Raw genomic sequence first — 12,089 nt, forward strand, 5'->3', positions numbered from 1 at the left:
CAGAGTGCTGGCAGCCTGTCTTTCAAAGCAGCATGAGTTTCTACACAGAAAAAAAAAGCCTTGCAGGTCAGCTGTCTCTGGGTATTACAACTGAGACAGGCCAAAGGGTTTTGACTTGTAAACCAAGATGCATCTTCCTCATGAAAAGGGTGAATAAATTACTGAAAAGAGAATCTATTTTTTTTAATCATTAGATATTCAATTGTACTGTCATGGAGCAGATTTAATGAGGAGAACAGAGGGAAAGGGTAAGTCAGTACTGAGAGGACCCTAGATGACAAGACAGGAAAACAAGAAGGGAGGTAATAAAGAGATGCTTGCCAGGTTTGGGACACATCCACCACTACAGGGGTGCTACTGGAGGAGTTCCTTACCCTCGAGTAGACATTTGGAAATTTAGTAATATTATTCTTCTTTAGGGCTAGATGAAGAGAAGACAAAATGAAGGTTAAAAATGGAGGAGGCCGACCGGAGCATGTCAGCCCAACATATTCGCACTGGCTTTGCAAAGAGAGCGCTGCAAAGCAAAGTGGCAGCAGGCCGCATGGAGAGGGGGGGCAGAAAGGTCAGAGTAGGGTAAGGGCACAAGAGGGGACAGAGCTGGAGGATGTTAACTGGTTCAACTGGCAGGAAGGAGGATGGAATGGAGGATCAAAGCTTATGTATGTTTTCCTTTTTTTATTTTATTTTTTTTTTGCCTGTGTTATAAACCCAGTCTGCTTTGCGGAGAGGCTACCAGCAGGACAGAAGAAGAGCCCGTTTCAGACATCCAATACAGAGCAGCTGTGAACTGAAATAAACAAATATGTTTCCAGGACACAGCAGGAATGTTATGTTTAACAGCGTCTTGACCAAAAAGAAAGCAAAGCATGCGTGCAGCCAAGAAAACACTGAGTAGCGATGAATTAATTACCACAAAGCAGGTGTAAATGCAGTTAAACAATCTGTTTACAAGTTAGTAGCACACACAGAGTGCAGCTGCATAGACAGACTACTTCAGCATAATTACAAGAAGACACCATGCAGGATATTAGTGAGCCTGTCAGACCACAGAAAGGTGGGCTTGCAGCAGAAAGCACAGCACACGGGGCTGGCAGGGAGGGAAGGGAAACGTTTTGGAAAAGTGGTGAGGATGGAGCAAACTGCATGCAAGAAGCTCTAACAGCAGCAGTAGCAGCAATGATGTGCTAATGAACACACAAAACATTTCTTTATGAGTAAAACAGTGATTGAAACACACAAAAAGCATGTTACAATGCCACAGGCACTTACACAATCATGACATTAGTCATACCTGAGTGAAACCCTTAAGTTATTATTTGTTTTCAATCTGTCACCACTAGATGGCAGCTCGCAGCTTAAATTTTCCTGCTCCACAATTTGATGACAAGAAGTGCACTCTTCACCTACTTTCTGTCAGTACAGAGTATGACCTTGGAGACACTTTCCTCTGTGACATTATGGTTTGCCATGCTCGATAAAGTGATGATGATAAATGAGACTGTCACACTTCATGCAGGTGGGTGGAGGAAAAAAAAACAAAAAACAAAACCGAGTTATGCTCAGGGGGGGACAAGAAAACACGTGAACACAGAACCGCACACACTCAGTCACGTGTGTCTGTGTGCGTGTGTGTGTGAGCGTCTCAGATCTGAGGTATGAGAGTCTAGTGGGACGGTTCATGCAGGGATGGAGGAGAGAAAGGCAATAAGAGGAGAATGTTTCGTTCCAGCAACCTTAGAGAAGAGAGACATTTCTATAAGCTTAGTAATGGTACTCCTCATTGAGGGCGGGCTCGCAGAAGAACCGAGAGCCGCGCTTGGCTGTGCGGGCGGTAAAGGGCACTGTCTTCAGCACTGCATCGAGAACAACAAGGACAACAGCCAGGACAAGACAAGACAAACACAGTATAAGAAAAGCAGACTCCTACAGAGGTTTAGCACTGGTTAGCGCTAAGCAAATAACCCAACAACAGCATCGGGGGGCGAGGAGGGGGCAAAATGTCAATATGAGTGTTTGAGAGTGAATTCTAGCAGCTAATGCTCTACTGAAGAGCCTGACAAAAAACACTTTGGTTATTCCAGGGCTCCTAGTTTTACTATGAACTCTTTTCTAGCCTTGTGTGTTAGAATATAACAAAGTCACACTGTAACACAGAGATTTGGATCAACTTGTGCTTAAATTCAGGTCTGCAAAAATGTACTCAAGCAGAAGTAAAAATACTCAAGTATTAACAACAAAATGTGCGCAGTGAGAGAAAATCATAAAATGCAGTCTTATATTACAGTTAATAATAATGAATTAATATATAAGTAGCATTTTAATGTCACAGCTGTTAGAGCAGGAGACGACTTTAAAAACAGCCCACAATGGATTCATTTATCACATATTCTGTACGCAAAATTTTACTATTTATGTCAAATGTTCCACACAATTTCAAAGGATCCCCATCAAGATTGTTTGTATATGTTTAAGTAAAAAACAAAAACAACATCCTAAAATCAGCCTCAGAAATCCTGTGTTGGTTTGGCTGTAATAAATACAGATATCAAATACATGTATCGATTGGACTAAAAGTACAATATTTGAGTATGAAACCTAGTGAAAAAGATGTATTAAGTGGCATAATATGGGAACATAATAGTAAATAAAACACAAGTTCCACTAAATTGTACTTAAGTACCTGAGTAAATGTACTGAGATAAATGCCAACACTGCCCTTCAGTAAACAGAGGATGCATTTATGACCATCTGGTTAATTTGTATTCTGGGAGCTAGTCACAACCCGGCCCCGTCTACATACAGATGGTGTTACAAAGCAGTGACAAAGCAGATAAGATAAGCAATGATCATCAGACACATTTGTGCTGAATGTCACCGGATTAGCTGAGCTGTCAGTGCATGTTTGTACTCATGAGGTTATTATACCTTTGGTCTTCAAACATCTGACAACAGAATTTTGAAAAGAGCCAAAGTCATTGTGTTAGTTGGTTTAGAATCGATTTGTTAATGACTGAATGTACAGGACCAGAGAGGACCTTCATGCAGACTGCCCTGAATGTATAGATGTGTGTGTGTGTGTGTGTGTGTGTTTGTGCGGCAAGAGACTGAAGCCAGGCCAAGCTAACGTTACCCGTAATAATGTCTTCAATGGCTCCATCTTTGCCTTCGTAGACATGGCGGCTGTCTTTCACCTGTTTCCTCCTGAGCTCCTGGATCAGCTCTTGCTGCTGCCGCTTGTTCTTATGAGATGGAGACTGAGGAGGACACACACACACACACACACATTGAGTCATCATTTAACAGCTATTTATTAAGCTATTTATAACTTACTCCCAGTCATGACTACAGTATGATAATCCACAAAGGATTCTCCCACCCAATTTCCCATCCTATTGCTGCACGCATCTCTTTACTCAGTTAGTCTGTGCACGTGTGAGTTAATTGGACCATTTAGAAAGTATAACCACAGATCCTGGGTCAGTGCACTGCAGCTCGGCAGGGTGTCAGACGGTAGATCCAGATAAAACTACACCCAGCAGGCAATCGGTGTTAATCCCATGATCAGGAGTCTGGAGGATGAAGCGGCAGGGGAGGAAGTGGAACCGGCTTACGTTCTGGTCGTTGTGATCCACTGTAGGCTCCTGCCCTAGAAAGCGGCGGGGGGGTATAGGTCTAGATATAGTGACTTACCTTCTGGTCTTCCTCCATCATGGCCTCCTGTTCCAGAAGTTTCTCCATCATAATCTGCTCTTGTCTCTTTCTCTGCTCGTTGTCCTCCTCCGCTTGCTGAAGAGACAACACATACATGTCACAGTTTAGCATACAGAAAACTGTGGTGTTATGATGCAAGAACCTCTTGCTCTTATTCAACAGTTTCATCGCATGTGCTGTGATGAAACTGTTGAAATGTGGTAAATGAAGTCATGAACGTGGTTTAGACCAGTAAAGAAGAAAAAGGACTGCAGTAAACAGATCTGATGCACAGGCATCCATGAGAGGGAAACAGCTGAAAACCAGCAAGTCTTGGATCAAATCCCAGTTCACATAAACCTGTTGATCAAACTGCTGCTTTGAGTAAAACATGGAAGTGTTCATTCACAAAGAGGCAAACATCATCAACACGCTGGTGCAAAAAGCCTGTGTGCAGTAACATACTATGCAAAGGGTTTTTGTTTGTGGTTTTACTCATTTACTCATTCATAAAAATTCTTTTACTTTTAAATTAGATTTGGTATAGACGAACACACCGCATATGCACGCACAGCACTACAGTACACGTGCCACATGAGCACATCCAGACTGCGTCACACACACAACACCCACGAGCATTTCGACTTATCCATCTATTCCCACACTCACCCTCCCCAGACGCTCATCTGACTTAAAGGGTCTCCAGCAATTTTACACGCCGGATATTGTTTATGGGTCTTGTACAGTTCTCCTGCATATAGTAAATAAAAAACTGTGTAATGCCTTTTCTGAGAAATATCTGGGGGTGTGGAGTTTACCAGACCTCTTTAGCCCACTCTTCATCTCTGCTCAAGGCTGGCAGCTTGAGGTTACATTAGTCACAACTAGCATACCACAACCGAATCTCCAACCTAACCTTTGCTGGTTGAGTTGCATTGTATCATGGGAGTCAGAAGAACAAAATAACAAAAACGTTCAGTGGAAAACCACCGACTTGCTAATGTATGACTTTACAACTGATTTTGTGGAACCGTGAGAGAGATTATCCAACTCACCCTGTAAGCCTTAACAAATCGCACAAACACAGGGAAGAAGACGGAGGGCGGAGTTGTTTTGGAGTTCTCTCCGAAGAACTTTACCGCCTCGTCAAAGGCGTCCTTTGAAAGACAGAGAGTGGACTTGTTTAGAACACAATTGGACGACTTCATCCGCAACCCCGTCAGCTTCAACAGAGTTAATAAAACAAGGCACTGGGGTAAATTCCACAACAAAAGTGTGCTCATTCTACCTGTGCAATCTTGGCATCATCCTGGAGCTTTTTCAGCTTGCTCTCATTGTGTGCGATGAATTCTTTGAGCATGGTGTTGTGGCCGTGCATGCTGTACTCTCTTTTGGTCAGCTCCATGCCTCTGTTCAGCTCCTTAACATCCAGCAGGACATTCTCCAACGACACTGTGAACACAAGCAGAAGTGTTAGTGTCATGTCTAAAGCCCACGCTGAACCGTAAAGAGTGTAGCAGCCGTTAAACTGAAACAAACACGCCTGATCAGTACGTCTCACCGGCTGCAGCTTTCTCCACATAGTGCAGCTCGTTGTAGAAGAGCGAAACTTGCGTGTATTTCTCCTTTACCACATTAGCTATGTAGTGTAACAGTGTGAGCTTACGATCCGTTGACTTGGTATCGAGGAGCTATAAGGAGAGTAAAAGAGAAAGCGTAAAACTCTAGAAAACATTTGTAAGCAAAAAAAAGCAGAAGGTTTTAAAGGGCAGGAAGAGGCATCTTACCAAGTCTAAACTTTGCAGCTTGAATCCATACACTGCTCCTCTTTTGCTGCTGTTCATGTAGTTTCCAAGTGCCAAGATAATCTGATGAACAAGAAGGACCAAGAAGGTGAAAAAAAGTGTGTATGTGTTTATTTAACATCATGTTCAATCCAGACTCAAATGACTCCGTTACCTCCAGGATTTTCTTCAGCTTCTGAGACGACTTGATGGACACAGATGCTGCGATGACGGCATGGAGTTGCTGTGTGGGAAAAAATAGGATGACATGAGAAGATGCTCATTGCAGCATCGTCGCTTTCTCTGGGTGCAACGTCTCATATGGACACCATCTAATTATTTTCTGTCCTTAGTCTCGAGACATAGCATTGAAGAGATCCTGGTTCTCACCGGTGTGAGCATCTGCACGCTCTCACAGAAGTTGCCGATGAAGGCCATGATGGTCATCTTCTGCATGAGACGCTCGATTTTACTGAACTGCATCATGAAGCGGTCCTCGTCCGTCAGGCTCTCCAGCGGCTTGCGCTCCTTCTCAAACTGCCGCAGGATTTTAATCTCATTCTCCGTGGGCTGGAAGCGCATCAGGCACTCCACAAAGTCCACCGGCAGGGTTCGTAGGTCAAAGCTGAAAGACGGGTTAGGTAGGAATACATATGGATTACATGCTGGAAAACTTACATGAAAGACGCAGAACATTAAAAGACATCAAAACGCTTGAATTTGCAATACAGTAAGAACAATCCTTCTCCTTCCCGTCTCATTCAGGAAATATACAACATGAGGATGAAGCACACAAGAAGAACTGGGGTCTTTTGCTTTATTTTGAAGGGACTTACATCTGAATGGCCTTGCAGATCTCCTCAGGAGTCTTGCCCACTTTCCTCAGTGTGATGGCCAGATTCTTTGCTCTGTTGGAGTCCAGCAGCGTCACCTTGTTGGGCCCCTTCTGGATGACCTTCTGTTTGCTCAAGGAGAGGTCGATTGACGGCCCCTGGGCCTTCGTCTTAAACATCTCCTCGAACTCGTCCACATTCAAGTCCTTAAAGGAGGCAACAAAGAATCAGTTTATATTTTGTTATTGGGAAAATGAAATTGAAAAGGACTTGCTAACTGAGAGAAGACTCCTACCTCAAGTATCCGCTCATCATCGATCTCATTGAAGACGGTCCCATTTATCTGGTTTGGTTTCAGAGCTACCCAGTTGAAGACGGGCATACGGAACTTTGTCTTGATGGGTTTCTTGATCTTAACAGCTACACAGGAAACAGAGGAGTTAGCACAGCGTTGTTCTCTGCTATCAGAGTAAACACACACATACATTCAGACACGTGCAGATGAAAGGGTGGATATGTCACTCTAACAACACACAGTCCTACTTCAAGTTGATCACTTTCTGATTTTATCCCCCCTTCCTTTAAACTTAACAAAAGGGCACTTGGTGAGTGAACAAGCTGAGTGAACATGTGAGCTGCTGGGAGAAGAAAAAGGTCAAGGGGCCGTGCCTGCGATGTGGATTTCCTGCCTGGCCTGGAGACAAACTATTTATCGGACAGATTATGGCTATTTCTGGCCACCTGGACCGATTCAGTGAAGCTGAACGTGATGTGACTTTATATCTTCAACATACCACAGCAGGTCATTGTGTCTGAGCATGCAACAAACACTTTGATACACACACACACATTAACAAAACTACAGCAAGGTGTGGAGGAACCATGCAGAGTTTTGAAATTTGGTATTTTCTCTGTTGATTAAAAGTCTTACTTTGGAAAACCAGCAGAATGACAGAAATAGCGCATAGATTTAACTTGTTTTTAGAAAATACCAATTTATTTTGTCAGAAACGAAAAATCGGTTTGAAAAAGTGAAAACAATGCTGGATTATTTGTAAAAGACTTGAAATTTCACAAATAGGACGGGTTCCTGTGTTTTCTACTAGGATTCAGAAACTGAAAATACCATTTTCAAAACATGTGACAAAGGAAGGGAACAATGGGGGAGGGGACAAAACACCAAACATGACAAGAAAAACCTACAGAAAAGCTTGATGGGTCCCTCTGGTCGGCAGAAAAAGAAACAATTCAGAGACACATCATTAAGAAACTGGAAAGAGTTAGTGAGAAAGCCAACATATGCACATCTCATACACGCATGATAAAGAATCTCGCTGTGTATTACTACTACAAAACTGGTGTTGCTGTATTGTACGCATGCAGCAACAGCATCCATGCAAGCATACCCAGAAATGTGCACCCATATCTACATACAGTACAGGTTCATCTGGTTTCAGAAAGCCTAATTCACTGAGTCATATGAGGGCTCATATGAGCTTATCAATACTCATCGTTTAAATAGAAGCATGCATGTTCGAAGGTTATGTTGCTGTGGAAACCTTAGTTTAAACTGACTTTAAATATATACTATATAAAATATATACAATATTTGAAAAATATATATTATAAATATTAAAATATCCTGCCAGTTATAAACTCAGTAATACAATATTCTGGTCCATCAACCAAACCGTACAAACACAAATTTAGACTAACTTTACTGAGCAGCAAGCCACATCCAATCACACACATGCGGCTGCTTCACAGTAACAACCTTCCAGCATCACTTCTTGTCTCGAGCCCGCGCTTTCCTTCCCAACCACTTGAAGGCTTTAACTGTGAAGCCTCTGCTTGTTAAGGTGGCACCAACATTAAAAGTTTGTACAGTCGTTGGAATACAGCCGGATTTAAAGCAGGAGCTACAGACTCTAGATTAGATTATTGTAGATGTTAATACTGTGATGTCCTTATATGTGAAGACAAAGCATCATAGGTCACGTCATCACAAATCCTGCATGTTACTATATATAAACACACGCAAATTTCTTCGCCCATCATCATCGCATGTCACATCACATACAGACAAAAACATGCCTCAATGAGTCTATTTTTTTCCCCATTAGATGACCTTACCTGCTAACCCAGAGTTCATGATGACGGTGGGTGTCCCACAGCCGGGCAGTGGGGGGGCTACAGGAGGGGGTGGAGGTGGCAGAGGTGCAGAAATCTCTGAGGCTGGCCCTGGGGGAGGAGGTGGAGGTGGAGGTGGGGGTGGAGGAGGTGGGGGAGCTACTGCTGCTGCAGGAATGGCCAATGATGGTCCATTTAACACTGGGAGAAAAAACAGACAGTAAACAATAAACAAAAACTAAGTACAAGAAACAATTTTTTTATTATTATTTGACATGTGAAATGTGCATATATTGTAAACATTTTATACATTACATTTACAGTTTATACAGTAATAAACTAATATTAAACCTACATGTGCCGTTCACTGGTAGTGGAGGTGGTGGCGGAGGTGGCGGTGGTGGTGGAGTGGGAATGACTGCTTCGGCTCCCACATGACTTGGACCAACAGCTGCACCATTTCCTCCCACTGTGGCACCTGGTAAACCCTCCACACCAGATGGTGTTGTGGGCAGGATGGAGATGTCTCCATCTCCCTTCTTGTGGATTTTGATGGTGCCTTGTTTCTCCAGTTCGTGGATCTTCTTCTCCAGGTTACTCTGTCGCTGGATGGCCTCGTCCTTCTCCTTCAACATCTGCCGCAGTGAGTGTACCTGCGAACTGGTGTCTTTGTAGATTTCCTGTGTGGGAGACAGAATCAGTTAAGATTAGAATCATACTACTAGAATCATGAAGCGAGTTTTGGCAGCAAGAAATAAATAAATAAATACCGTAATCTACAGAGAAATCATTTACTATCACAAAAATGGGAAACAAGTATACAACTGTAAATATCAATTCGATGACACAAATATCCTCCATCTTATGTAGTCTTATCGTATACTTTATGCCATATGTGGCGGCACGAGTGTCGTCTGTTTGCTTTCTGTGGAAACTGTGAGTACTTAAATGGCAACATAAAAGATGAAGGTGAAAATTCAAGGTGGAAGTCTGACCCTGATGGCTTCAAGATCCTTGTTCCTTTGCATCAGCTGCTTCTCCAGCTCCACGATCTTGGACATGGCCTCGTTCTCCATGTCCTGCAGCTTCTCCGTCATCTATAAGAACAACAGCCAGGAGGAACAGGGTCACAGGGTGGCTTTACATTATTGTTACGACAACATCCAACGCAATATGGCAACAAAGTGATCCAGTGGGGTGTTGATGCTGGGCCTTTAGCCTACATATTCTTCTGGTTTAAAATTAATTGTGATCAATTAAAAGTGAACATTGCAAAAAGAGTGAGTGAGTTAGTGTATGTCCATGTTTAATGCGCCCTCACAGTCTTCTTATACAAGGCTGACAGTTAAGGGGAAGCATGAGATCGATCCCACTCTGAGAGGGCACTGCGTGATAACAAGCAAGTGTGACAGAGCTTCAAACAGACTGCCATGTACCCCATCAGCACTCTGTGCCATCAACATCCTGACATGCTGCATATTAATATGCAGGGACACAAGAGAAATGAGACTGAGGAGACAGTTTTGTGGATTTTCAGAGAGTAAAGTCAACCATCAAGGGCGCTCACATGTGACATGTTCTCCTCCAGCTCCTCCACTCGCTCCAGGGCAGCGTTTTTGGTCTCTGCATCCTCCAGAAGGGCTCCCACGTCAAACACATTATCTAAGTAGGCCTGGATCTGGACCTGCAGCTTATCGCTCTCTGTATGCTTCAGTTTCTGAAAAACATGCCCATAAAAATGAGATACTGTGGTGAAAAGAGGCACGAGGATGACATCTCATCCTCTGAGGCCAGCATTGATCTCACCTACACAGCAAGGAATAAGATGAACATTTACTGAACTGACCAGTTTTTTCCTGAAATAATGGGAAAGCCATTACTGACCACTGTTCTCTCTCAAGGGTCCTCTAATGACAACCTAACCTGTGGATTGAGCTGAAAATTAAGAGTCTGTTGGACCATTTGTCCTGCGCGTTATGTCTGAACTCACATCTAAGTAGTCATCCAGACACAGCTTGGTGAAGTCGAACTGCAGATGAACTCTGAAGTTCATGTCCTCCACAGAGTGCACGACTATGTTGATGAACTGCATACAAGCCACCTAGGGAATAAAAATAGAGCATAACAGAGCAGTTAGTGGCTGAGGATTTGACACAGCACTTACTGTAATTAAAATAATAAAATAAAATGGTCATGAGATCCAAACACATTGCTGACATCAAAGCGTGGCTAACACGTTACAGCAACAGGAAATATGACATGGTTTTATGGTCACTATCACGCTTCCACTGAAACTGTGTGGATAAATCCTTATTGCTGTGCCTGCTCGGTGGGCAGAGCAGCTTATCTGGTACATTAAAAAGGATCTGAAAAAAATAAATCAACAAGATCAACTAGTTCAACTCCATTGGCTGACTTACGGGAACCTGCATAAACAGATCAGGAGTCGTCTCCACACAATATCTAAAGTATATACACACACACACACACACACACACATACACATACACATACAAACACACACATGAACCTCTGGTAAGAAGCTCAATTGTCCTGGTGTTGACGTGGCAGTTTTGACAAAGTCTGTTTCCTTTAAGCAGATGAAAGCCTTCCGAGGGACCGTCGGCAGACTAGTGACAGAAATCCTATTTGAACACTTGAGCATCTGTTGGCGTTCACTCACTCACACGCGCAGTATCTGCCTCACATCGATTATAAGACACTAAGACTCTAAGCTGGCATTTTCGTCACAGTGCTTTTTATTTTTATCTGCCAGGCTAATTAGCACTACTCGGCCTGGAAATAACAGCCTTGGCAACGGTTCCTCACTGAGGGCCACTTTTATTTCATGTACTACACCACACATCTGTAGCTTTGAGTTGTGAGGAGAAAAATTACAGGGTTCAAACAAAGACTGATAGCCCTGTGAGTGCATATCGTCAAAATGGAACCAAAACTGGTGTCTTCGCGGAGTTATTTCTGACTTTGTACAAACATATGAGGACATATCTACAGTTCACAGTGTTTAAAATGTCCGTATTTCCTGTGCTCCCGTCTAACCCGCACTGCCATCCCTGTGCAACCAACAAGCCATTTGCAGCATTTGTGTGTGTGAACATACCATGAAGTCAATGTTGTTGTCCTCATTCTTGAAATACTCCATTAGCCTCTCAAACCGCTGTGTCTCCATACACACCTGCAAAACAAGCCACATCTCACACACTGCATTCAGTAAACAACTGGACAGCAACACACTTTAAATGAAGACAAAAAGTAGATGGTCGTCAGCTGCTAAATACATCACAGCTCGCCATAACCTCAGAGAAAGAGAGCAGATTTCAGAGTGATAATTATTTCGATCAGTTATTCATGAACTGCGGCTGAATGATTCCTTCGCTTTATTTAAAACCACCTGAGTATGTACACAGTGCTTCTGTGTTCAATACTACTTGTGGTACAACTTTTACTACATATAATGGAGCAGTTTTGTGCTGCTAGTCAGGCCCTTTTGAACTAGAATTTGGGAAACAGAAAAGAACAGAGACAGAGAGAGAGAGAGATGCTCTGCAGTTCAGACGGTTCATCTGGAGGGCAATGAGGGAGATGGAGCATGATAAAGAATTGAGAAGGAAAGGAGGATGGGGGGTGG

At 43.0% G+C, this 12,089-nt stretch overlaps 1 protein-coding gene across 3 annotated transcripts in view; it reads right to left on the minus strand.

Moving 5' to 3' along the window:
* Positions 1–12,089, minus strand: part of fmnl2a (formin-like 2a) — a 49,298-nt gene that overhangs the window by 1,972 nt on the left and 35,237 nt on the right. Inside the window, exons 10-26 of one of the 3 annotated variants that reach the window (XM_046403201.1) lie at positions 11,562–11,636; positions 10,431–10,541; positions 10,008–10,157; positions 9,436–9,537; positions 8,796–9,120; positions 8,444–8,641; positions 6,606–6,730; positions 6,314–6,516; positions 5,868–6,102; positions 5,653–5,721; positions 5,481–5,561; positions 5,255–5,384; positions 4,982–5,145; positions 4,749–4,850; positions 3,694–3,789; positions 3,134–3,257; positions 322–421 (exon numbers count right to left, since the gene is read on the minus strand). In XM_046403201.1, the coding sequence (XP_046259157.1) occupies positions 322–421; positions 3,134–3,257; positions 3,694–3,789; positions 4,749–4,850; positions 4,982–5,145; positions 5,255–5,384; positions 5,481–5,561; positions 5,653–5,721; positions 5,868–6,102; positions 6,314–6,516; positions 6,606–6,730; positions 8,444–8,641; positions 8,796–9,120; positions 9,436–9,537; positions 10,008–10,157; positions 10,431–10,541; positions 11,562–11,636 (2,390 nt within the window). Of the gene's footprint in view, positions 1–321; positions 422–1,551; positions 1,857–3,133; positions 3,258–3,693; positions 3,790–4,748; positions 4,851–4,981; positions 5,146–5,254; positions 5,385–5,480; positions 5,562–5,652; positions 5,722–5,867; positions 6,103–6,313; positions 6,517–6,605; positions 6,731–8,443; positions 8,642–8,795; positions 9,121–9,435; positions 9,538–10,007; positions 10,158–10,430; positions 10,542–11,561; positions 11,637–12,089 lie in introns of those variants that run through there. The other 2 variants (XM_046403202.1, XM_046403200.1) reach the window with 2 other exon arrangements.

Source organism: Scatophagus argus, chromosome 11 (assembly GCF_020382885.2).
Source record: "Scatophagus argus isolate fScaArg1 chromosome 11, fScaArg1.pri, whole genome shotgun sequence".
In the NCBI taxonomy this organism is placed as follows: Eukaryota; Metazoa; Chordata; class Actinopteri; family Scatophagidae; genus Scatophagus; species Scatophagus argus.